Raw genomic sequence first — 25730 nt, 5'->3', positions numbered from 1 at the left:
GAGGTGAACACTCCAACGATATGGGGAGTAATATCACCCCATCCCCCTCCCTGGGTTTTATGACTCATGGTGGACACACAGCGTGTTTATGATATTGTGAGTAATATCATCGTTTAAAACGATGAAAGAATCGGGGAGAGGGGGCAGAGTGTTGGCTGTTAATTAGCACATGGATCAAAGGAGAGCACTGATGTGTTTAGAAGCCACAACATTGACAGAGTAAAAGACAGACCTAAGAATGTAACTGTAAATCTCTTCACTGTGGTATTTCCTGCCATTTCTGCTCCATAACACACACCTTAACCACTTTGTCTTGGTATCTGCAGTATTCTATTTTAGTCTAAATAGCATTTTTTCTGAAATTCATTGTTTCTCTATCCTTCATCTTCCTTCCCTTATTGCTTCCAGCTGTATTTTTTTCACTAGAACACTAGTAGAATGTTCTCCAAATTTCGTATTTCAGATACACATCTGTAGAATAATGTTATGGAGACACATTTTAGTTGCTACTGAATACTTGGTTGTTTTCATAAGTTCACAGCATAACTACTGTCCTCCAAAAAACACCCATTTCCACAGCTGATCTCAGCAATGACTGCCATCCAAGTTTATTCTAGGCCAACCTGGAAGAATCTGGAAAAATACTTAAAATACATTTTAAGTGTTCATCATGCACAGGTATTGTATTTTATTTTATATACGTTCGGGTGAATATCTTTCTCCACTAATGGTTTGCATTTCAATTCCAGTATCATGTTTTTTGAAACACAGAAGTCATCATTAATATAAAGCAACTACTAAGTTTTTTATTATCAATTTTTGCCTGGTTAAGAAATCCTTATGAGAATATTATATCATGTTCCCCTTACCTTCAGGACTTGAATCTATTTGGAAATGACTGTGTATGGTTTGAGGTAGGAGTTAATATTTAGTTACTTTTTAAAAAATATTCAATTAATCCAGCATTGGTCTGATCACCTTGTGTATGTCAATGTAGAAGAGCACACTAATGATTCAGGATTATTTATATATGTGGTGAGAATGAAAATAAAGCCCAGCATAAAAGGTCAAGTAATATTAACTCAAAGGATAGATTAGTACAATGAAACATCATGGATAAGTGCAATATACTTAAAGAGAAAGAAAAGCAACATTTCCCAGTTATTATTGAGACTTCACTCCAACTTTTTGTATGAAGCAAAGATCCCGACTCTCTTCCACTGATTTTAATTTCATTCAGACATGTCTGTCATCTATTATTTCACTCAGTGACAGTCAGAAATAAAGAAAAAAAACCAGAGAATATATTTTATGCCATGATCATGAATAATGATTTTTCAAAATTATTTAATAAAGAACCAATACATATACTTTTAGTGTTTTTATCATATTTAATAGTAACACAATAAATGAGTTTTAATAACATTAGAAGGCAATTGAAGACATAAAACAAAACCTATTTGTCCTGTTTGATAAGGCACAATGAAGAGGGCTTCCTGGGATAGAGCGGTTCCCACAGCAAATGAACACATTTCTGATTTGTCACTGGTCAGAGGTGAATACAGCAAAAGATAGGCCTGAGAGGAGGTGAGAAGGAGCAATTAGGGATGGCGTATATAGGGGAGCTTTTATTAACATCAACAAAGCTCACAATTCTAGCTTCACAATCCAGGAATAATCCTACGTGGCTGGTAGGTCTTGGGACATATTGCAGTGTAAGTGGGGAGGTGGTAAAGAGACTGCACTGAATGTCATTCTTAACACATCCAAGACTAAAGAGTCCCTCCTTTCCATATATATTGTCATTCTGATTCTTCTCTTTCCAAGACTTATTACAGACACCAAAAGCCCAATTCAAAGAGTCCCCCACATGGACCTCCCAGTAGTATTTGCCGGAGGTGAAAGTCTGAGTACCCCATGCAAGAAAACTCGTAGGTGTTGCAGTAGTATGGGGCGCATTTTGACGGTCACATCCAATACAAATGCTTCTCAAATCTCCATATTGAAAGATATGACTGTTGGCTTCATCATGATGCAGAGTAATATCCACTGCAAAATAATAAATAAATAAGTAAATAAATAAACAAGAAACAGAACATGCGTAGACATGTGAAAATAAGCAAAAGTTGTTCTATCAAGAAGTTAATTTACCAGGAAATGTAAAGTCACAAGGACAATTTTGCCTGTAACTTCTAATAAAGTATACAGATGATTAACATTATCTACAAGACAAACAAAATGCTAACCACAGGTATTAAAAATGTTTTGAAAACTTACATATTGAGAGCCCCAAGTAAGACCAACTTCTTTCAATCCAATTTTCAAAGCAAAATTTACACATTATATGCCCTAAATGCTATGATGTTATCAAGATTATTATTTAGAAATGTGTCTTATTCTTCAAAACTAGTGTTATAATTTTGGGAAGAATGTGAAGATTTCCAGTTACTCAAGATCTGCTGTAGATAACTGGATAAAAATCCATAAGTACATGTCATAAGTGATAATTCAAAGCACATTTCTGAAAAATATTTTACCAGTCTCTCTGTGGTCTTCCACGCCACCCCGGGGCTGAAGCTGGATTATAGACTTAACATGTAGCTTTTCATACTGCAGTTAAACTGAACTTCTTTCTGTTTGTAATTTTGCTTGTATTCACAAAATGATTTCTTCTTGTTATTTTCACCCATTAACTCAATTTTTTTTGCAATACATAATATATATCCATTTACAAAATTAAAAAACCCTAAGTATCTCCAGTAAACTATATTCCCCAAAAGAACAGTTCTTAGCCGTTCAAACGAATACACTAAGGAAATGTAAAATTTTGTATTTAACATTAAATAACTCACCTTCACTCTGAGCATTGTTCCATTTGCTCCTTTTTTTAATTTGCTACACTACTCCTTTTTCCCATTACTTAGCTCAGTACATATGAAGCCATAATGTATTTGTTTTTCACTATCTTTCAAACTTAATGCTATAAATCTGACTATACAGACACAGATACAAAAGGATTGCATGATTATATTGTTCACTTATGTCTATAAAGAAGTAAAACATTTGATAAAGGGTGAAATATTATCTTTGCGATCCTAACAGTACTAATATTTAGGTAGTGGGAGTGCTGCCTGTGGGTGGAGACTTACCTCGGAACTGGTTGAGCCTGTCCCTTAGTCCAGTGATGGGCCCTGCACTGAGCTCTAGATTCAGAGGCTGGGGCATGTGCAGCAGCACGGACTCACTCCTGCAAGGAAAAACCTGCAGTTAAAACATCCACATCAAGAAAATAAATAAAAATCACTATTTGTATTTCAAAGACATTTCATGAGAATCCCTTGAACCCACAAATTTGATAATTCAAAAATTATTACTTCCTTTTTGAAATTAATTCCTATTTATAGTTTCTGAATTTTAAAACACAGTGGGAGAGTCTGAGTCAGAATTCAGTCTGATCTTTCTTTTTTTTGCCCCAAATGTGTAAGGTTCCTTTGGCTTATGACCTTGAATACATTGAGAAATGAAATTCTGAGTTCCACTTCTTGGCAGACTCCCCTGAGATCTTTGTCTGAAATAGCAGGGCTCTGGGGAGACTGCTGTATCCTTTTTGGGATAAATGATGTGAAACTTATTCTAGGCAGTGAGATCTACCTTTTAGGAACAAGCTTCCCTAGAGACTTATACAGTTCTAACACTCCACAGTTTTTTCAATCTATTTTTCAGAACTGTTAACTGACATGTATATATGTATGAAAAACAAATCGAGTTTTTCACTGCTAAAATACTTGCCGCACTTCTCTCCTGCTTCCTCTGGTGACTTTCTCACTATCAACAAAACAAAACTTTATCTTTCACCTATGCAGGCTCTTAAGAAATAAAACAAAATCCAGAATAAACATGTTTTTTTTTTAATTTTCTTTCTTTCTTTCTTTCTTTCTTTCTTTCTTTCTTTCTTTCTTCTTTCTTTCTTTCTTCTTTCTTTAGTGGTCTTGTCTTTTCTGGTGTGGGAATGAAAGTGATGCCAAAAAAAGTAGTATCAATGTCTTAATCACTTACACCATGACTTTGGTAGAGCCTGCTCTGATATTCATGGAAACTGAAAGAACATATGCTAAAATCTAAGTACACACTCACCTGTGTAATATGTCTCCAAAAGCCTGTAAAATAAAACAGAAAGATTTAGTGAATTTCACCAGATGAATCTTTTACTACGTTCAGTGTGAAATTTGGAATCAGCTTCTGAAGATATTATTTCCCTACCATCTTCTCTTCTGGAAAGCATTTTCTATTTCTTCTGTAATGAAAAACCCAGTCAGTCATATTGTCATTAACTAATGTCCTGGGAAAGTCTGAGTCTTGAAGACATTCTCTAAAGAGAAGGGAGAAGAGGCCCAGAGAGTCTGTGCTCTGTGGTAACCTCGAATAACCTACTCAGTCATCTTTCCCAGAACCTATTACCCAAATGAGTGGACACAAACATAAAATTAACGCGAGCCTAGATTTCCAAAACTTCTGATCTTACCATATCCTCAAATTATCATAAATGTAAATGAATCACTCACTGTTTTATACATGTTTAACAACCCAAAATATATTATTGACTTAAATGGGGAATATTGCTTGGGACTGTTACCTTGACCATTCCAGTATGTTTTGTGGCTGGTGGATAAAGTAGGAGGGATCTTTGGCCTGCTAGAATTCTATGGCAGGTCTATACTCTCCCAATAAAGTAGCATTAGTTATGCCAAAGTGTTTTTGGAAACACATCATGGACATAAAGGTAGGGAGATGGATTTCAGCCATGAGGAAAATACTTATACATGTGAATATTCAAAAACCTGAAACCATATTGTGAGTTTGTACCTGGAGTAGCTCCACATCTGGTTTATGACACATTTTCTTCAGCTCCTCATACATTCCTCTTAAAATCTCCCTCCTATGAGCCATTTTGGCTTTACTTAAATGAAGTCGATGAAAAATATCTTTCCCCTTCTTTTTCAGCATCTCCAAATTATGTTTTTCTTCTTCATGATGAAATGCAGGCATCTTCTGATATTCAGCTCTAATTGCTTCTAACCTTACATTCACATAATCCTGCAGTGATAATGGGTTAGTCAAAAGAGAAATGTATTTATCTATCTCCTATGAAATCTCATTGATTCCTTTTGTCTCTCAAACATCCTATAGTTTAAACCTCAGTCTTGCCAGTTCTTAGAATCCACAAATTTTGTTCCTTTCCTTTCTTGTATTTGACCAATTACATTAAATTTATTCAAGATAATGTGCTTTCTAAGATAGCTGGAAATTAAAAAAAAAAAAAAAACACCACTTGGATTTCTCTATTCCATCCCATATTTATGGAAAAGTAAGAACAGTTCATGCTTGTGAGTTGGAGTATAGAGCTGTAGTTACAAAAGAAAATAATTATTTCTATTTCTGAGATACGCAGCAAGTTGTTTAAACTTATTCTATGTGAAATGACCTTAGACTAGCATGTCCAGCTAAATGCATTTCACCCAGCAAAACCTATCCTAATAAGGCTGCATTTATGATTTGGCCATCTTTGTCTCTCTGAATTCATTCCCTTCCATTCTTTTTCTAACTCATCGCAATCTGAAACACAGACTTCTTTGTGGTTCCTCAGGCCTCCAAATATACACAAACTCAACGTTACTGCATATGCTATTCTCTCCAACTAGAATTTTACACACACACACACACACACACAAACACACTCATGGTCCACATATATATCCATACACACATTCATATTCCCTCTCCTCTTCAAAATTTTATTCAATTTGAATTTTTCAGTGAGGCTTTTTTCTGATCACCCTGTTTAAAACTCAGACACTCATCTCCAGTTTCTGGTCTCTATTGTCCTTTTCTATTTCCCTGCTTGATTATTCTCCAAAAAAGAACCTACCGCACTCGAACACATCATGTATTGCACATATTTGCATGTTGACCATTTGACTCTCTCATTTGGATTGTATGATTTGTGAGGACAAAGGTGCTTTCTTTTTTTATACTAGCAAATTTTCTAATTCAATGTTCAGCATAGACTAGGTTCTTATGAAATACTTTGCAACACACTAATATTAGCTATCATACCCTCAGAGTATACGTTCACAAAAAGAAAATCATTTTTAATGTTTTTCTGGGGTCCTCAGAGTTCTCCTTATATTTAGATACTAGTTCTCATATTTCTGGCATGTTTGTATGTCTCCCTCAAGACACAAATCCATAATTCTCACCACTTTTCTCATCATGTTATGTATTATTCAATACTAATTAGTTGAGATTCTTAATTTCATGGTTTCTCTAGATTTCCCCTGTCACTTTTTCTGCCTCAAATTTTCCATACAATTCCAAATACTACTTGTCCACCAGCATTCAGATCAATGCTGACCCAGGCTCAGAAGGTTCACTCGAGCTTTCCATGACTGCCAAATAAATCTTGTGCCCAGCATTTACCCAACCAGCACATATAGAATGCTGTGAGATGGCCCAGTTTCTTGTATCTGTTGGTGTATAGCTACAGTTTTGTATGAAAACAAACCAGCATGCTTTGGGTGACGTCAATGATTTTGTTGGAAATGCTATGTAACAGTCATACTATTCTACATAAGAAATGAGGACATTTTTTCTCAATGTTGTCTTTTTGTTGTTGTTGACTCCCAGTAACATTACGGTTTGAGATCAAGTTCCTATTTTAAGGGTCACTCATTTGCCCAACACAAGTTCCTGGAGGAGGTAGAGAAATACAGGACTAACCTTCCAGTGTCTGGTTCTGGTGGTTTCCACATTCAGGTTTCTGTGATTTTCACAAGCTTTTTCCCACAAAAACTGCATTTTCTTTAAAAGCTTCTCCTGCAAAAGAACCATGAATTGAAGCACCAGTGAAGACAATGAAGTAACATGCAGACCGTTTTGTAGGCAAGGGGCCCAGAATGAGAGACAAATAAGTCCCTAGTAAATGACATTTCTTCTGTTTCCCTTCTTGTTTGTCAAATCTCAGAGGTTTCAAGCTAAGAAAGCCCCAAAGAGAGTTGCTTAAAGGGACTCAGAGTTGGCTTGATCCAATCTCCAAGAAAATAGACCCACAGGAATTTCATGTGTCCTTTATAGAAATAGATGTTCAGAGGCATCACTTACCCGGTGTTCCTCAGCAGCCCACTCAATGGGACAGTGTCTGTGATCCCGGTGCTCCTGAGAGCTGGAGCACAGCAAACAGAGCAGGCTCTTGTCCACGTCACAGAACATCTTCTTTGTCTCCCTGTGAGTGCCACACATTTGCTCCTCAGAGCTCAGGAATAGCCCGAGACTGGCTTTTCTGGCAAGGGAAGCCATCTTCTTCAAACGAATGTTAGTTTTGAGGTTTCTATGCTGTGTTGTCTTTATGCATTCAAAGCACTGAGTAAGAATTGGGAAGTCTTGCCAGTTGAGGTAGAAACAGGGCCTGCAAAAGCTGTGCCCACAGTCTATGGTGACCGGGTCTATGAAGTAGTTCATGCAGATGGGGCAGGTGAGTTCCCTCTGGAAGACTTGCAAGATTCTAGAATTCATGTTTCTGAGGAAGAAAGAGCAACATCATTTTGGGGTCTGAGTTGATGAAAAGATTCCGAACATGTGGAGATATGTGATAGCTATAGTTTCTCTTTTTGACAGGGTTCATAAAGCACAGCAAACTATTTCTTCTGTAACAAAAATAAAAATCTCTCACAGAGAGAGTCTCCTGGTTTTATAGTAGATATTACTGACTAGATGACTCACAGTCCCTTCTGCTCCTAGTTCCTGTGTGTAACATAATCTTGCAGATTAAATTAACTTCCCCTACGGCTGCGAAAGCTCTGAACTAACATATAGGAGCTTTTTGTTAGACTGAGAGAGGTGTAATTATATTTCCATGGTGTGATGGGGAATTTTAGGTATCAGTCTGACTGGATTAACCAATACCTATAGAACAGGTGAAGCATTGTTTCTGGGTGAGTCTGTGAAGGTGTTTCTAGAGGAGAGAGACATGTGAGTTGGTGAGTTGAGTGGGAGCCTCATCCCTCAATGTGTGTGGGTATCATCTAATAGGCTGGTAGCTCAGATAAAAGGAAAAAGCCAGAGAAAAGGCAATTTCCTCTTTCTTTCTCCTGAAGCTGGTTCTGAGGCTTTCAGCTTTGAGCTCAGATAGGATACTGGTATCCTCAGGATACCAGCTGTATTGCAACTGCTCTGACTCCATAATCAAGTAAACAAATTTTCCTGATGAATTCCCTCTCATGTAGAATCATGTGTAGCTTGAGGATAGATATATGTTCTGCGAAATGTTTAAGGAGGTATCATTTATTTACTTTTTGAAATGGAGTCTCCCTCTGTCACCCAGGCTGGAGTGCAGTGGTGCAATCTCGGCTCACTGCAGCCTCCACCTCTTGGGGCAAAGCGAGTCTCCTGCATTAGTCTCCTGAGTACCTGAGATTACAGGAACACATCACTACACCTGGATAATTTTTTCTTTTTTTTTTTTTTTTAAGAAGAGACGAAGTTTCGCCATGTTGGCAGGCTGGACTTGAACTCCTGGCCTCAAGTAATCTGCCCGCCACAGCCTCCCAAAGTGATGGGATTACAGACATGCGCCACCACACCCAGCCAGGTGGTTTTATTGTTTTGACATGATAGAATATACTTATGCAAACCTAGATGGTATAGCCTGCTACACACCTATGGTGTACAGTACAGCCTATTGCTCCTAGGTTACAAAACTGTACAGCATGTTCTGTACTCTATACGGTAGGCAATTGTAACACAATGGTAATTATTTAATATGTAAACATATTTAAATATGGAAAAGGTACAGTAAACATACTGGTATTATTTTCTTATGTGACCACCATGTGTTGTTTGTGGTTGACTGAAATGGCTCATGAATGTATCTCTACATGTATACATATACATCCTATGATTCTGTCTGTCTGGAGAGCCCTGACTAATATATAAACTATGGTGTTTGGCAATTTTAAGTCCTTTACTCTCCTTTATTTGATAACACTGCTGAATTTTAGTGAAAGAAATGAAAAATCTTAGAATTGCAAATATTCTCCAGAGTTCATCTAAGTCATTTTAAGGAATTTTTCATAGTTTAATAAGATTAAGACTCAAGTGAGATCACAGCCACCATCACGTGTCAAATGATATCTTTTAAATTTGGTCAAAAAATTGTGTTTTGATTTCTAAACTAGAATGTTTTGGGGAGCTTTTTTATTGTTTTCAGTTTCACTATTTTGCATCTCTTCATCACTACCTTACTAATTTAAAGTCATGTCCAAAAGCTGAATGAATGAATTAACATTTATTAATGTCTTCTGAGTTCAATTTTAAAATATTAATTCACTAATTACACATATATTTACACACAGCTATGTGTACTTATATGTATTAATATCAACTCCCTATATTTGTTATGCTTACATATCTGTTGCAGCAAACACCAGATATTTAAATTTTTTCAAAACTATATTGAAGAATGATAGAAAACACAAAATAACAACAATTAGTATCCTAATAATTCATAAAATCTATAGCAAGAATATGAATTAGAAATGGTACCATTGTGTAGATTTAAGATAATGAGATATTTTTAACATTCTATTATTCTGTAAAGGAAAGAAGATATAATTTTATCAATATAAGTTTCACTTACTGCTGGGTTCTTTTAATGGTTCCCACGATGATTCTTCAAGAAATAATTCTGTTAAGTACTCCTCAAGGTAGGAGCTCATTCACTGCAGTACTGAATTTCAGAGGTAACCAAAATAACAGCTCCCTCTAAGTGCGGTCCTTCTCCTTTGGAGAAAACTGAGCTTGTCTCTTCCACATCTTTTTATAAGAATCTGTGAAGACCACATCCACCTCTTTAAGGGGGTGGAGTATTGAGAAAGGTTGAGAATAAGATGATTAGGTTTATGCAGTATTTAGAACACACCTTTGCACCGCTGATTAAATTATCATCACTCCTTCATTCTAAAAAACCATGAATGAAATGAATCATAAGTAACATAAATCCTATCAGATTAGACATACACTAGAAATTAATATGCATTTTATACTGTTTATTGAGTTTCATACAAGATATAGGCATTCCTTTAAGGGCACATTTATTTATTCTAGAGAAACTATCTCCTTATGGAGACACTTGGTGGTACAATCATAATTCACTGCAGCCTTGAATTCCAAGGCTCAAGGGATCCTCCTGCTTTAGCCTCCCAAGTAGCTAGGACTACAGGCTCACACTACCCCATCTGGATAATGCTTTTTAAAAATTTTCATAGAGTCAGGGTATGATTCTGTAGCCAAGGCTGTTCTCCAACTCCCGTCTTCAAGTGATCCTGTGGTCTTGGACTTCAAAAGTGCTTGGGAGCACAGGCATAAACCACCTCGACCAGCCTTAAATGCTGCTTTAGTACGTTTATGGGATATTCCCAGAGAAGTCCAACAGGAAGATACAACTTTTTGTTTTGTTTTGTTTTCTACCACTCTAATAGCCACACTTATTTGAGGTCTCTTATTGAATTTACAAAACTTCATCAATCTCATGGGTGAAATGAGTTATTATTTTAATGCTTTTCTCCACATAGTGCATGATGTTCTATGAAGACTAGAAATGCAATATAATAATTAATTTGGGGATTATAAACAAGTTTTAGGATGTATACTAATTCACAAATACAGAATCCAAATGATGGGGATGGACTATATTTTTCTTTCTATAACAAATATTTTTGCTGTCGTGTGACAATTAAAAAAAGAAAAGAGACTTCAGAAGCGGCTAACCAAATATTTTCTAACAGAGGAATTCTTTGCCAATAGCCCCAAAAGACTTAGAGTCAAGAGTGTCAGAACAGTGAAGACAAATCTATCAGCCCTATGTCTGCTAAGGTTCAAAAAATCTGTCAAGGTTCAAAAATCAAAGCAGAACCCATAAGATATATGTACAGGTAGGGGGATTCACATATGAATCAAGTGCAAGGAATTGTTTTCCACAGTTGATGGGCTGCCTGAGCAAGTATGAGATCCCTGTTAAAGTCAGTCAGGAAGAAAAATCCTCAGCTGGCTGGGTCCCAATGGTCATGATTCAAAGCTTTGGTCCAAAGTCAATGGGGAGCAATTGGAAGATTAGAGTCTCATTTGCTATTGTAAGTGTTGTTCAAGGAATGCCTGTGTCTTTCTTTAAAGGACTTTCACTGATGAAGTCAGGCTTACCTGGGTACACTTGCTAGTTACAGGAGTAGGACCTTTGGTTACATCTGAAAAATACCTTCCCAGTAGGTCCTAGGTGAGTGTTTCATTGAATAATAATAAGGTTTGCCTATGCCACAAAGTCCAGTATCATTCTCCTACATATGACTTGCCAATTATCCCAGGACCATTTGTTGAATAGGAATCCCTCCTCTTGCTCCTGGCAGCCCTGAACCCGCCGGGTTACATGACCACACGCCTCTGCCTGGAGGAGCGCTGCCGCGGGGGCGCGCCCAACTCCCCTACCCTGAACCCGGATGCCTGGCTCCTGCGTCAAGGTGCCAGAAGTACCAGGACCCAGTGCCCGCCTGACCTACCCGGACTGCGCCCTGGCCTGCAAGACACCACGCTCTACTCTGCCCTGCGAGATACCTGGAGGGGTCCCGTTGGATCGCAGCCGCTGCCACCATAGTCACCACCATAGTCGCCGCCGCGGGCGTCGGAGGGAAGCACCTGAGGGTGGCTTTCCCAGCCGGCTGCCACACAGGAGCTCTGGATGCTTAGCCCGCCCGACGGAGAGATCTTAACAAGGTGGGTATCTTGTAGGAGAACAGCTCAATCCAAAGGCAGATTGCTAGTCTGGACTTGACTACAAGCAGGACTGCGGTGATGTTTATAGCACTGAAGTGAACTCCGTTGTAAGTACAGACAGTGACCTCTCTGCTTTCCCCCCGAAGCACAATCATATTCACCTTGCAGACTTGAATCACTGAAGATGTAAGCCAACTGTTACTCTCAGTTTCGGAGACCCCCTGTGGACAGCATGAAGACTGTCCCTGATGAAAGTCTTAGCAAGCAGGAAGGAGTCAAGGTTAAGGAATGCGTCTGATTCCCCTGAACTGTACCTTGAAAGTGAACCAAGGCCTGGATTTTGCTCTGGAAGCCTGTCTTGCCTGCTTCTATCATCTGGCGCTCTGCATGTGAATCTTGGACCCATATGGACACTGCTGTATGTTACTGTCATGATTCTCTGCTCTTCTGTGAGTTCAGACTTGGCACCTTACTTTACTTCTGATCCACTCTCTGCTGTCCAGAAACGTGGTGGACCTGTAGTCCAGCTATGTGGAAGGCTGAGTTTGGAGGATTGCTTGATCTGGGGAGTTCCAGGCTGCAGTGCGCTGTGATCTCACCACTGCACTCCAACCTGGGTGACAGAGTGAGAGCCTGTCTCAAAAACAAAACAAAACAAAAACAAAAAGCTGACCGTATTTATCCATCCTTCCTTATTGCTCTAATAGTAGTATTCTAATATACAGTGAGATTATATACAAGATGAGGATGGACCTCCATATGATAGGGTTCTGCACCCACGGATTCAACTCATTGTGCATTAAAACATTTCAGGAAAAAAAATTGAATGATTACATTTTCACTGCACATGTGCAGACTTTTTTGCTTGTCATTACTCCCTAAATAATACAGTGTAACAACTACTACATAGCATTTACATTGCGTTAAGTATTTTAAGTAATCTAGAGATAATTAAAGTACATTGGAGGATGTGCTTAGTATACATGCAAATACTTCCCCATCTTATGTAAGGACATCTGAGGATTATTAGCATCCACGGATTTTGGTATCTATGGGGGATCCTGGAACCAATTTCCAGTCGCTACTTAAGGAAAGGCTTCATACAAAATTAACATGATCAAAATATAGGTATTTCTGATAATAAGGATATTTTACTGCACATGTATTTTAAAAATTTCAAAGACGTAAATCAATTGTAATTTTTATTAAAATGTAATGAGGATTCTCAGTATTTTGTATTTTCTGAAGCAAAAAGTGAGTCTTACTTTCTATTCTGGTAATGACATGTTCCCAGGTAACTGTCTATAGGATGCCATAGGTGGAACAGAGAAAATAAAATTCCAGTTCAGGGGGAAGAAACCTGTGCTCTTGCATTAACCCATGAGTTTGGATAAACACACCTAGGTATTCATTTGCCTGGGCTGGCTTGGAAATCAAGGGCAAAAAAAGATACAGCTTTACAGAAAAGACATGTGCAGGATTCTAAGAGAGAATCATTTAATGAAAATCAAAACAAATGTATACCTCCACACTTTTAAAGATGGTGCAAAGTTTCATAGAAACAGATAAAGAAAATTGAGTAGTCAGTAGGTTAGCATTCTCAGAAGTTGGTGTTTCTGATGCCTTCAGTCAAGTTACTGACCTATCCCTGATTCTGTTAATGCAAAGCAAAGCAAAGCAAAGGAAAGGTGTAAGAGGGTAAGGGAAAGAACCTCAGAGGCTACAAATGAGAAAACTGTTGGCCACATTAACAAAGCTCACCATGCCACATTCATAATCTAGAAATACCCCCATCTGGCCTAGAGGCCTTTCTGTATCCCGAGGAAAGACTGGGGAAGAGGTCTTGAGATGACACCAGTAGTCTTCTTGACACAAAAATGTAGAAAAATTTTCTTGGAGTTAACCAGAATGTCATTTCTTATTGTCCAAGAATGTTTGCAAAATCCAACAGCCCAGTTCCAACACTGCCCAACATCCACCTCTCAGTGATATCTTCCAAAAGTGAATGCCTGGCCTCACCATCAAGAAAACACTTAGATTTTGTGGGACTTGGGGCAATGTTGAGATAATCAGAACCAAAGAGTAACTGTCTCAGATCTTCAAACAAGGGGAATGTAACAAGTGGTTATTTTATTATCCCAGGAAATATGAACTGCAGGAATAAGAAAACAGTCACATGAAAACATAGTGTTATAAACTTCTAATGAATATGGGCTTTACATAGTGTCTACGTATGCCAGGTTACCACTGGAAATATGGGTCAGGACAGCAGGCACACTAGAGAAGTTTACTGATGTTCAAGGGTTACTCCATATTCATAACAATCAAATCCTGAACCAGAAAAATGGGGAAAATTACACATTTCCAGGAAATATATAAAGAATAGAAATTATTGCTAAGCTCAGTTACATTTTCTAGAACATTTAAATTTGTGGAATTTTTAATAATTCGAAGTCAGTAGCAAAAGCAACTTGCTCTTATTCTCAGAAAAATAATGTAAATAATAACTCCTATTTTAAATAATCACTTTATGTCAGATTTATGGATTTTTCACTGAAGCATGCATAGGTGTAATAAAGTAAAAGAAAATCCACATACGCTTTTCAAAGATTTCTTTGTGAGATTTCTTTGCCAAAGGATCTCTTGAGAAGGGATAAATCCAGTGAAATTAGTTGCCAGTTTACTTTGTGGTTGTTGTTATAAATATTCCTCTAATGTTTTTAATATTATTGATGATTATAGAAAGTATTTTTGTGTAATGTTATACACCACTGTGATGCTCAGTGTCAATAACCACAAGCTAGGGCTTAACAAGCTTGGCTTAGGCAGGCATCCAGCTTCCTAAGACCCAGCTTCCCTAAATACACCCTATAGCATTTCCATTTGTAGTTGGAATCCACCATCTGCTGCATACAAAAGCCCCAGATCCTTGAGGATCTTTTCTTTTGCTTCTTTACACTTTGCTTTCACCATACACTGTCAGAAATACTTACCTTTCTGCCATAAGTCCTGGCATAATTTGGGGCCATTATGCCAATTTCTTTATACACTTTGAAAATTAAAATTGGAAATGGTAATTTTCTCTGTGTGATTTCTCTATAGTTCCTTGAAACTAATAGCCCTGCCTAACAAACAAACAAAACCTTTCTACCTTTTAAGAAGGGGACGATACAAGTACTATGAAGGAGGGTACATTTTCATCATAAATCATGTTCACACTTCAGTATTAGACTGATAACTGTTACAGTTCTCAAAACATGAATATAGGAAGAAATTTACCTTTCACATTTCTAAAATTAGGTAAGAAGGAAGAGAGAAAGTCTTAGCATTCATCACAAAATTCATAGTGAAGGCTTAATTTATTAGATTCCTAAGGATGGGTGAGCCCAAAGGTTATAGCAATTGGTATACAGGAAATGGCCATTGAGGAAATATGTTGCATGGAATCCCAAATTTCTAAATATCTAAATATATTTAAATACAAATTCAAAAAGCTTCAAATAATATTTTTTTACTGCAGTTTTCCAGCAATTGAATGAATTTTGAAAGGAAATTTTTTTTCTGGGGTGTTTTCTACTGTTTTTCTTTTTTTGTTTTGTTTTTTGTATTTTTGCTCCTGGATCAAGAAAAACTGACTTTGTCTCTTTTATTACTACACAAGCAATTCACTTTCCAGCATCATGAAAGCATCATTCCAAACACATCGCAGAAGGCAAAGAAGATGAGGTCATTTTTCCTAGTGGACTCTGTTTTTCTCAGTCCTAATCTGGAGCAGCTCCAGGTCTGGTTTATGGCACATTTCCTTCAGTTTCTTATACATTCCTCCTACGGCTTTCCCCTTTCATTTCATTCTGTCTTTACTGTCTTTACTTATCTTTTCTTTCCTATTCCAGTCTCTCCAAGTGACATTCCTCTTCCTCATAAAGCAAATGACGAACTCTGCAATACTCAGCATGGATCATCTTCCTCCATAGATTCACATAACCCTGAAGTAATAATGAAATCATTGGGACACATAGTCTACTTTTATTCATGTCTTTTTATTTATTGTTTTATCTTAAGATATTTAGCAATTTGTTGCAATGAATGAACCAAAATTAGGGACTGGTTTCTCTTTTCTTTCTCCCTTTTCTTTCCTTCTTTTCTATGTATGTACGTATATATATATATTTGCACCAGAAGTCAAAATCTGGCCTTCAACTATTTGCCCTCAAGTATCTACACTTTATTTAAAAATGGTACTTTATGATTTGATAATTAATTATCTTAAATACACAAAAACCTCATTACTAAATCTGTTTAGTTTCTTTATTGTCAAATATTTTACCTACACACTGATTCTTTATTCTTTTTTTTTTCTTTCATGGACATTCATTTATTCATTTATACAGTAATTATATAAACTATTTAGTAGAGCATTTAGTCTTTAGTAAATTTTCATTAACTCATGTATTACAACTTTCATGTGTCTATTTTAAATGTCATATATGTATTTAAAAATGAAAACTAAATATTCCATTGAAGCTTGATTATTTTATAAATTCATTGGTTTGAAATCCTTATTTGTAGACTATTTTCTTCCAAACCTCTGTTACACATTTTGAGATCATAAATCTTTTAATAAACAGATCAAAGCTATGAACATGCTCCCTACAAAAATGTACATGCATGCATATATATCAAAATGTTCATAGAATTTTTTATCATATAAGAGCACTTCACTTATCAAAAGCTGATACAGATGGGGACATTTTTCAGAAAAAAAGAAGCTTCGAACTTTTTCATTTGAACAATTTTTGAAGAAAGTCTTTCTAAAATGTGTCACTCCTTTTTCTGATATTTTAATCAGATTCTAGGAACTTTTATCTTCATGAATTAAGGCCATGCTTTTAAATATGAATTATTGTCCTAAGTCTTAGAACTAATGCTCTCAAACGTGAGACATGAGTTGTCATTTCTTTAGGAAATGACAATAAGGAAAAAGTACTTCTTTGTTATTATTGTTCCAGCATTTCATCTATTCTATTTGCTATATATGTGCCTCTAATAGCACTGCTTCTGCTTCAAACTCATTCTATTTAATCCAGTAACTAGAAAACAGAAATGCTAAAACTATATTTAAAGTTGAAATAAAATAATCTATTGGTTCTGGGAGTCTTTTATTAAATTGCATGGTCTTTTTGGCATTTATATTGGACTGCTCAACTCTTTCTTCCTTCAGGAGTTTACTATCTATAGTCCAGAAAAGTGAGGTAGCTATACATATAGGCTTTATGAAAAAATAATTTATAATCTCTCTAAAATACATTATGATTTTTGAAGTTCTTTTTTTTATTATTATTATACTTTAAGTTCTAGGGTACATGTGCATAACGTGCAGGTTTGTTACATATGTATATTTGTGCTATGTTGGTGTGCTGCACCCATCAACTCGTCAGCACCCATCAATTCATCATTTATATCATGTATAACTCCCCAATGCAATCCCTCTCCCCTCCCCCTCCCCATGATAGGCCCCAGTGTGTGATGTTCCCCTTCCCGAGTCCAAGTGATCTCATTGTTCAGTTCCCACCTATGAGTGAGAACATGCGGTGTTTGGTTTTCTCTTCTTGTGATAGTTTGCTAAGAATGATGGTTTCCAGCTGCATCCATGTCCCTACAAAGGACGCAAACTCATCCTTTTTGGTGGCTGCATAGTATTCCATGGTGTATATGTGCCACATTTTCTTAATCCAGTCTGTCACAGATGGACATTTGGGTAGATTCCAAGTCTTTGCTATTGTGAATAGTGCTGCAATAAACATACGTGTGCATGTGTCTTTGTAGTAGAATAATTTATAATCCTTTGGGCATACACCCAGTAGTGGGATGGCTGGGTCATATGGTACATCTAGTTCTAGATCCTTGAGGAATTGCCATACTGTTTTCCATAATGGTTGAACTAGTTTACAATCCCACCAACAGTGTAAAAGTGTTCCTATTTCTCCACATCCTCTCCAACAACTGTTGTTTCCTGATTTTTTAATGATTGCCATTCTAACTGGTGTGAGATGGTATCTCATTGTGGTTTTGATTTGCATTTCTCTGATGGCGAGTGATGATGAACATTTTTTCATGGGTCTGTTGGCTGTATGAATGTCTTCTTTTGAGAAATGTCTGTTCATATCCTTTGCCCACTTTTTGATGGGGTTGTTTGTTTTTTTCTTGTATATTTGTTTGAGTTCTTTGTAGATTCTGGATATTAGCCCTTTGTCAGATGAGTAGATTGCAAAAATGTTCTCCCATTCTGTAGGTTGCCTGTTCACTCTGATGGTAGTTTCTTTTGCTGTGCAGAAGCTCTTTAGTTTAATTAGATCCCATTTGTCAATTTTGGCTTTTGCTGTCGTTGCTTTTCATTCTTTATTCTTAAAAACAATAGTGGATATTATTTCATAGAATGAGATAAGATGTTTTCAAAATGTTTACTTTTAGCGTTCAAAAACTACCTGCTAACCAGATCTAACCCCATTAGTGCAACTTGTCTCTTCTTTTCTAAGGATTTGCACTACATTTATAAGCTGCCTTCCAAGCTATCCTCAGAGACATTATTCAACAATCGCCTTCCAATATTAATTTCCTCTCTCTCATTTTCTTTTTCTCACTTTTTCTTTGTTATTTTCTCTCAATTTTAAAACCTACCTTATTTACTCCTATTGTTTCGAAATAAAACTAAATAGCTACATTGACCCAAATCTTCACTTGATTTTTGTGCTATCTCCTTTGTCCATAACAAAGCATATTTCCTGACCACATGAGTATGTTCTCAGTACGCGTTTGTGAAACTTTCCATCTTTCTTCAACTCCAGGAAATCTTTCATTCCCAACAGTTTACACAAACCATGTTCTTCATCTCACCACCAACATCCTTTGAACTACATTATTTATCTGACCACGAACTTTCTTTGCTAAACACACATATTTTTATTCCTGTTATTTCTAGTCCTTTCTTTCGTAAAACACATATGAACTTGGTTTCAGAAAATTATTTTTTAAAATAAAATAAAACCTTCTCTCCTATTTTTCTTCTATCAACTCATGTTTACCAGTTTTTCTTTCCTAGCCTGGCCCATTAATACACGGATTACAGAAGGTGTTTTAGTTAACCCAACCCCTCCCCTGCCTCCTTGGGACTTTCCTGACTAACCTGAAAGCTCCAGAACTGGGGACAACTGGGTCCCCTTTCACTGCCCCCCATGGAGGCTGTATTGGGTGGCCTCAGAAAACCCAGCTGCCTTTATGTATCTCAGTAGTGGTTCAATTGTCTTTCTGGAAAATAATCATTTCAGATCACTAATTTAACCCATCCACTTTCTCTTACAGATACAAAGAGAATGTGCAGGGAGAAAGCAGAGCTTTCTTTAATCTTTAAGCTGTGCATGATGGACAGAGAAGCTGACTGCTTTCTCTCTGCACACTCTCTGAAAAAGCCTTAGTTCCTCCTCCCTGCAGTCCCTGCAGCCCCTCTCTTTACCCTCCCAAGACATTTAGTGCTCGTGCTTTATCCAGGTCATGTAGGTACTATTCCCAGTAACCAAAACCTGCCAACATTATTAACACAAGAGGAATAGGGGAGAAACCTATCTCCCATCCCTACTCCTGTCAGAGCGAGACAGCCACCCCCAAAATCCCTTAATCTCCAGAATCTTCCCACTAGTAATAACGAATAGTTAAGATCAACCCTTTGGGTGCATATTCCTAACGTCATTTCCCAAGTGTAGCTGACTTAATGGAAACATTTTCTAAAGCCAAAAACTTGCACTTGAATTTGCTGATAATTTTCTGGAGACACATTGTGGTCCTCAGTACCACATCTGAGAGTAAATCACACAATAAAATGATTAGCCATTGTGGAAGATGGGGGTGGTAGCTGCTTGCAAATGATTCTATAAATTTGAGATCTCTCTCTCATATATGCAATACATATATAATGTATTATATATGACACTGGCAGTAAACTACAAATTAAACAATATATAATACATATTTTCATGTATATGTATAATATACCTATATATTATATATAGCTAAATACATAGATACATAGATATGTAGATAGATATGTACCACTACCTCTACCTATCATTTGTTTTTCTCACTGGTCATCACTGTTGCTCAGGCTGGAGTGCAGTGCTGCAATCTCACTCACTTCAAATTTTGCCTCCCAGATTCAAGCTATTCGCATGCCTCAACCTCCTAAGTAGCTGGGAGTAAGGCATGAGTCAGCACACTCTGCTAATTTTCGTATTTTTAGTAGAGAGGGGGTTTCACCTTGTTGGCTAGGCTGGTCTCGAACTTCTTACCTCAAGTGATCCATCTGCCTAGGGCACCCAAAGTACTGGGATTACAGGTGTAAGCCAGCACACCAGGCTTATAATACATTCCTGGACAAGGTGTGATGGAGCAAGGACAGGCGAAAAGGCTTCTAGGTAGGGTCCTGGAGGGATCCTGCAAGGACCAAGAGGGATGCTTGGAGGAGGAGAGGATCAGGACATACTCCAGAAATTGACCTTCTGGAATAGCTTGAGGTGGCCAGGCACAGTGATGGAGCTGGATCCAGTGAGGTGGTGCTGAGATTCTGTTGGGCAGCAAACAGAGAGGACTGCCCAGAGGCACTTCTCTCAAGGTTGCGGCTACAGAGTATAAGTTCACTGTAGCCCTGGCACTAAGTTTCTTTTAAGAATGCTAGATGTTACTTCATGAACAGTCATATAGAACAATAACAACGAAAGTATGCCCTATTGCTGCTATTTGTATGGAACGGAACTTGAACTTTTATAAGGTAAAGTTTGGTCAACATAGGTTTCCTAGCATCCTGACTCTAGAACTCTCCTGTTGATTTCATAAGGTATTCATTAAAAATCCCTTGAGTTTTTGCTCTGTCCTGGTTCTGCTTCTGTTTTCACTCATTACTGGGGCCTTCCCATTTTTTGATCCTATTGTGTCAGCCTTCTTTAATATGTAGTTTACTCCCAGTATATTCTTCTCAGTATGGAGTTTGATCCTGGAAGAGAATTTGGGCTGGTTATTTTAAGAGCTATGGAAACCATATGGTCCCAGCCTCTTTTTATCTTATCCTGGATTCTTGCTTATTGATGTGTGCAAACTCACACCCTGCTCAGTTTCTGCAGCTCTTTTGTAATTACCTTGCACACTTTCTAGTGAATCCTTGTTGCTGACTTGGGGAGTTCTCAAATCTACCTATGTTCTGTTCACCCTCTCTGCTTCATCCTGAAAGGATTCTGATTTCTCATGGATATTGCTGCTGCACCTGATTTGTCTGTGACTTTTTATATTTGGGATTTTTTAAGGTACATTGTCACTCAGTGTTGTTGTAGATACTGTTCATGAATTTTGATTTTGTTATTCTAGTTTTTCACTGTTTTTCTTTAGAGGTTTGGAAATGGTCTGAAAGTATACTGTACCTCTCTATCTTTTCAGAATTTTAAGGTGAAAATTTATATATATATAAAAGAGTAGGTGTTGAATAAATTTAAAAACACTGTATTTAAAATCACAAGCAAAGCCCCAACTGCATTTGTACATCTCACCACCTAGCCTGAGCTACAGGCCTTACTACCACTTAGTGACAAATGTGACTTACAGTATCTTCTGAATTGGAAGTGAAAAGAATCAGATCTTTAAAGTTATTTTTGCAAACTTGATGTTAAGAAGCGATTCAAGGGACATAACATGCAAACACATTTTCTAAATAAATTGTACTCATCAGCCATCTAGAATTCACGTAAAAATGGTAAAAAAAAATGCCTAAATCCCCAGAATCTGTAAGAAAATAAAAGTGTAATGGTAAATTTTACGTGTCAGCTTGAATTGGTCTCTGTAAAGTAGGTTTCCCTCCCCAGTAGCTCCTGAATAGAACAAAGGGCTGATGAGAGAGGAGTTTGACCCTTTTGTTCCTGCCTCATGGCTTAAGCTAGCACATCTCATCTTATCTTCTCCTACCCTGGAACTGAGGTTTACACCATTGGTTTCCCTGGTCCCCAGACCTTTAGACTCAGATTGAATTACACCTCTGTCTTTCCTAAGTGACCAGCTTGTAGATTGCAGATCCTGGTAATTTTTGCCTCCACAATTCTGTGAGCCAATTCTTCATAATAAAATTAACCTTTCTGGGTGGGAGGATCACTTGAGGTCAGGAGTTCGAGACCAGCCTGGACAACATGGTGAAGCCCTGTCTTTACTAAAAATACAAAAATTAATCTGGTGTGGTGGCGGGTGCCTGTAATTCCAGCTACTTAGGAGGCTGAGGCAGGAGAATCACTTGAATCTGGGAGGTGGATGTTGTAGTGAGCCCAGACGCACCACTGCACTGCAGCCTGGGCGGCCAGCCACCATATCTGTCTCTCTCTGTCTCCTTTCTGCATTATTATATCTCTCTCTGTTACTCTGTTTCTCTAAATTGGTGGTACTGTTTCTCTGGAGGATGATGACTAACACACGAAGAAAAATGACATAAATATATGATAAAATGAATTTGTTAAAAATCGATATACATTATAAAGTTAACAAAATAATAATAACAGTAAATAGCAATTTTCTTATTTTTTAATAATTTATTTCAAATGTACACATGGGCGTAATTTTCACGATTTTAAATTCTGTAAGCATTAGGTTGAAAGTAAGAAGCAAGCCAAGAACATATTATTATCATTGCTTAACATTCTCCTGGATATTTTAATCCAATACATTCAGAAATTAGAGGTATAAAATGGTAAATATTTTCATTATTCTCTGAAACTTATTTACCTAGAAAAGACTTATAAATAAAAATTTACTAAGAACTCTAGGGACAAAATAAACACTCGTTAGTCAATGGTTTTCATATAAAAAGTATACGACTGCTTCTGTGATGCTAATATTCATGAGAAGAAGATACGAAAATAGCCAGAAATGTTTAAGAGAATAAAGGTGTACTGAGAAGGCGCTAACCTTAGGTTGATTTACAAACATATTAGTAAATGAAAAAAAATTTAAACAATGTTATATTGTATGAATTCATAGAGCAGATAGTGAAACAGAATAGTGTATTCATCTCTATGTGACTTTCTGTGCATCTTTCCATCAATCCTGAGTGCTGAAGGGAAGATTCACTTGCACCTGAAGCAGCAGGAAATATTTGGAGCTTCAAGAAATAATGCAGAGAGCACTTAGAGAAGCTGCACCCAGTGTCATCAGGGATTCTGTGGAGGAGCCCATTCAGATGAAATAGGTAAGTTTTTATTTTGTATTTTCATATATATTTTTTTTTTTTTTTTTTTTTTTTTTGGAAATGAGAAAGAAAAGTCTCAATGAAAGCTAAGAATCAGACATACATATAGAAACATTGCTGCCTACTCCCAGGCATGGGAATGGCCAACTCCTTCCTTCAGGGAGTGGAGGAGAGAGACATCAAGAGTACAACAATTTTCTTAAGATACTTACCCCACCTTTCATCAAATATCCCCAACCCTAGATTAAGTGCAGGAGTCCTGAAAAACATTTCCACAGGGAAGACCAGGGTCCCAGGCTCGTGGGTGTCTTCTTACTACATTTAGCAGGACAAAAATGAGTAAAGCAAAGCTTCTTGCTTCAGAAATATTCATTCTAAGACAGTGGGTACCCTACACCTAATCATTGCTTCATTCCAGAAACTTTAATTGCATAAAATTCATTGGGAAAGGGATGATATTTGTCTGTTTTTTAAGGATAAGGGTAGTAATGGCTCAAACTTATATTTATTCTCCCCAAAGAGTCCCTCCCAGGTTTGTAATCCTGGTGTAAGAGAGTGCTGCACCAAGTTGCTTCTTTCCAACCTGGCCTACTTTGTATAGAGGAGGAGAGTGGGGAAGGAAGAAAAGACAAAAAAAAAAAAAAAAAAAAAAAAAAAAAAAAGCAAAGAAATAAAAAAAGGCAGAAGGAGAGTTCCTTTTCTTTGACATGGATGGCATGAATGGGCTTTTGCTGAGAAACTCTGCATGACCCTGGAGTCTGAGTCAGATGGAGTCTGAGTCAGGTGGAGTCCCAGTTAGAAGTCCTCTGAGGAAGCTGCACTAGAACCACTGCTCTCAGACATCAACTTCCATTTCTTCTCCACTGCTGCAGTCTGAAGAGTTACTGCTTTCTTCTTCTTCTCCATCTTTCTTCATGTTCTCTTCTGGTTCCATGGAGACATGACAGTTTACCCAAGTAGTCTGTGATGAATCTGTTCCTGCAGCCTGGAGCCCCTGCCCCTCCCCAAACCCTTCTTGCAGACCCCTTGCTGATGAGGACTGAGGATCTGTTTGTCTCAACCTGGGGTCCGGGCCTCCTGTCAAGGCCATATTCTTACCCTTAGCATAGGTCGATTCTTTGTATGCAGCATAATTTTCAGGTGACAAAGTCTTAATCCAGAGATCCAATTTCACCTTGTATTGCTTCTGCAGCTCCGCAGCCTGGCTCTTGTAATGATCCTTCTGGCTCTGCGGGATGCGCTGCCAGCGTCTGCCAATCTCTACCGTGCGCTCCCTCAGGGACAAATGTTGCAGCTCCTTACTTGACCAGGAATCTTGGTGAAATTTGTGGTATCCATTCATGGGGGGTTTCTGAGGTTCTCCATGAAATTTTACCTTCTTGAAAAATTGATCCGTTTTTGGAAGAGAACTCACTTCTTCCATATTTTTCTGAACCTTCTTTTGCACCTTGGTTTGAATCCTCTTGGAGACATCAGATTTCTTGGCCTTCTGGACTAAATCAGGGTGTTCTTCCCTAAAGCGAGCAAGTTTTTCCTCAAATTCTTGCTTTTCCTTCTGGAAATCCTGAATATATTTCTGTTTCATCTGCTCTGGGAGTTCCTTGTACTTCTTTGACAGGATTTTGGTCAGTTCCTGGCTTCTCATCCCAGGGTACATTTGGGAGTACCGGGGCCAATTCTCCTTGAAGAAACGGATATAAGCAGTAAGGGGCCTCTTTGGAAAGTCTGGATGGGTCCTGACTTTTTGGCTTTTGTTTGTATTTTTAACACATTTCTTAGCTTCCAGGACTAATTCTTTCAAAGTGCCAAATTTTCTCAAGCTGCAAGAAATCTCTAACCATTTGAGTCTGCACGTTTCACCAGAAAAGTTTTTAAAAGCTACTTTTCCCCAGTCCATGTGTGACTGAATTGAGCTGAACGTGCCGTCGCCATCAGATGGGAGATTATTCTCCATGCGTTCCAGTAACCTCAAGATGTCTTCTTTTGACCAAAGGCCTTGGCTTCTAGGCAAAGCCATTTTGATGTCTTTGGCTTACTTATAAGATCCCGGTTATGTAGACACCAGAGCAAGAATCCAGAGTTCTTTACTTTTAAGAGTCAGTGGATTATTTATTTCTGGAAGTCCTGCAGTATGTGTGATTTTGTACTTCTGAGGAGAAAGAAAGGAAAGTTACTCTGCTTCATTGGGATTAATAAAAGAAATTACACCCTAGTTGCCATATGTCCCTTGTATAATTAATTTACTCTTAACAATATAAATAAAACATTGCCCATTTCTGAATTAAAATTCATATTTGCCTTTCACATGCTACATGCACGATATTCAATATCTCCACACCCCACCCCAGCCTGCTTTCTGCCAGATCTCAGGTGAAGCAGTCTTAAATTGAGTTGCATAAGACAAACACCAGACCACTCACTTAAGAAGCTTAATGTAACAGAAATGCCCTGAAGACACAGTCAAAAGTTAAAGTGGAAGGAGAAATGCCTAAAAGGGAAAGACTGTTCATGCTACAGTGCCCTGAGTATGGCCATTTTCTAAGCACAGCCCAAATATCCATAGCTAAAGGTACAGACGAGAAGTTGAAGATACAATAGGACAAGCCCAAGAGCTCCTCCAGACATGCGTCCAACTGTTACCATTTTA

At 37.6% G+C, this 25730-nt stretch overlaps 2 protein-coding genes across 3 annotated transcripts; both read right to left on the bottom strand.

Annotated features, from left to right (window-relative positions):
* Positions 1–1366: 1366 nt before the first annotated feature.
* LOC104678904 (tripartite motif-containing protein 49D) lies at positions 1367–9821 on the bottom strand. 2 transcript variants are annotated; one of them, XM_010384310.2, is made up of 7 exons: positions 9692–9800; positions 7159–7573; positions 6778–6873; positions 4864–5094; positions 4135–4157; positions 3150–3247; positions 1372–2049 (listed from the first exon to the last, which is right to left on the bottom strand). In XM_010384310.2, exons 2-7 carry the CDS (start codon positions 7567–7569, stop codon positions 1550–1552), a joined length of 1359 nt encoding a protein of 452 aa, XP_010382612.2. In that variant the 5' UTR covers positions 7570–7573; positions 9692–9800; the 3' UTR covers positions 1372–1549. The 2 variants fall into 2 exon arrangements, with proteins under 2 accessions (XP_010382613.2, XP_010382612.2); XM_010384311.2 differs by lacking the exon at positions 4864–5094 and having other exon boundaries at positions 1367–2049; positions 9692–9821.
* Positions 9822–23918: 14097 nt separating this feature from the next.
* On the bottom strand, positions 23919–25100 carry LOC104673772 (upstream-binding factor 1-like protein 1). Its single transcript, XM_010377906.2, has one exon. The coding sequence runs from the start codon at positions 25098–25100 to the stop codon at positions 23919–23921; it is 1182 nt and encodes a 393-aa protein (XP_010376208.2).
* Positions 25101–25730: the final 630 nt, after the last annotated feature.

Source organism: Rhinopithecus roxellana, chromosome 15 (genome assembly GCF_007565055.1).
Source record: "Rhinopithecus roxellana isolate Shanxi Qingling chromosome 15, ASM756505v1, whole genome shotgun sequence".
Lineage (NCBI taxonomy): Eukaryota > Metazoa > Chordata > Mammalia > Primates > Cercopithecidae > Rhinopithecus > Rhinopithecus roxellana.
This window is presented reverse-complemented; position numbering and strand designations above follow the sequence as displayed.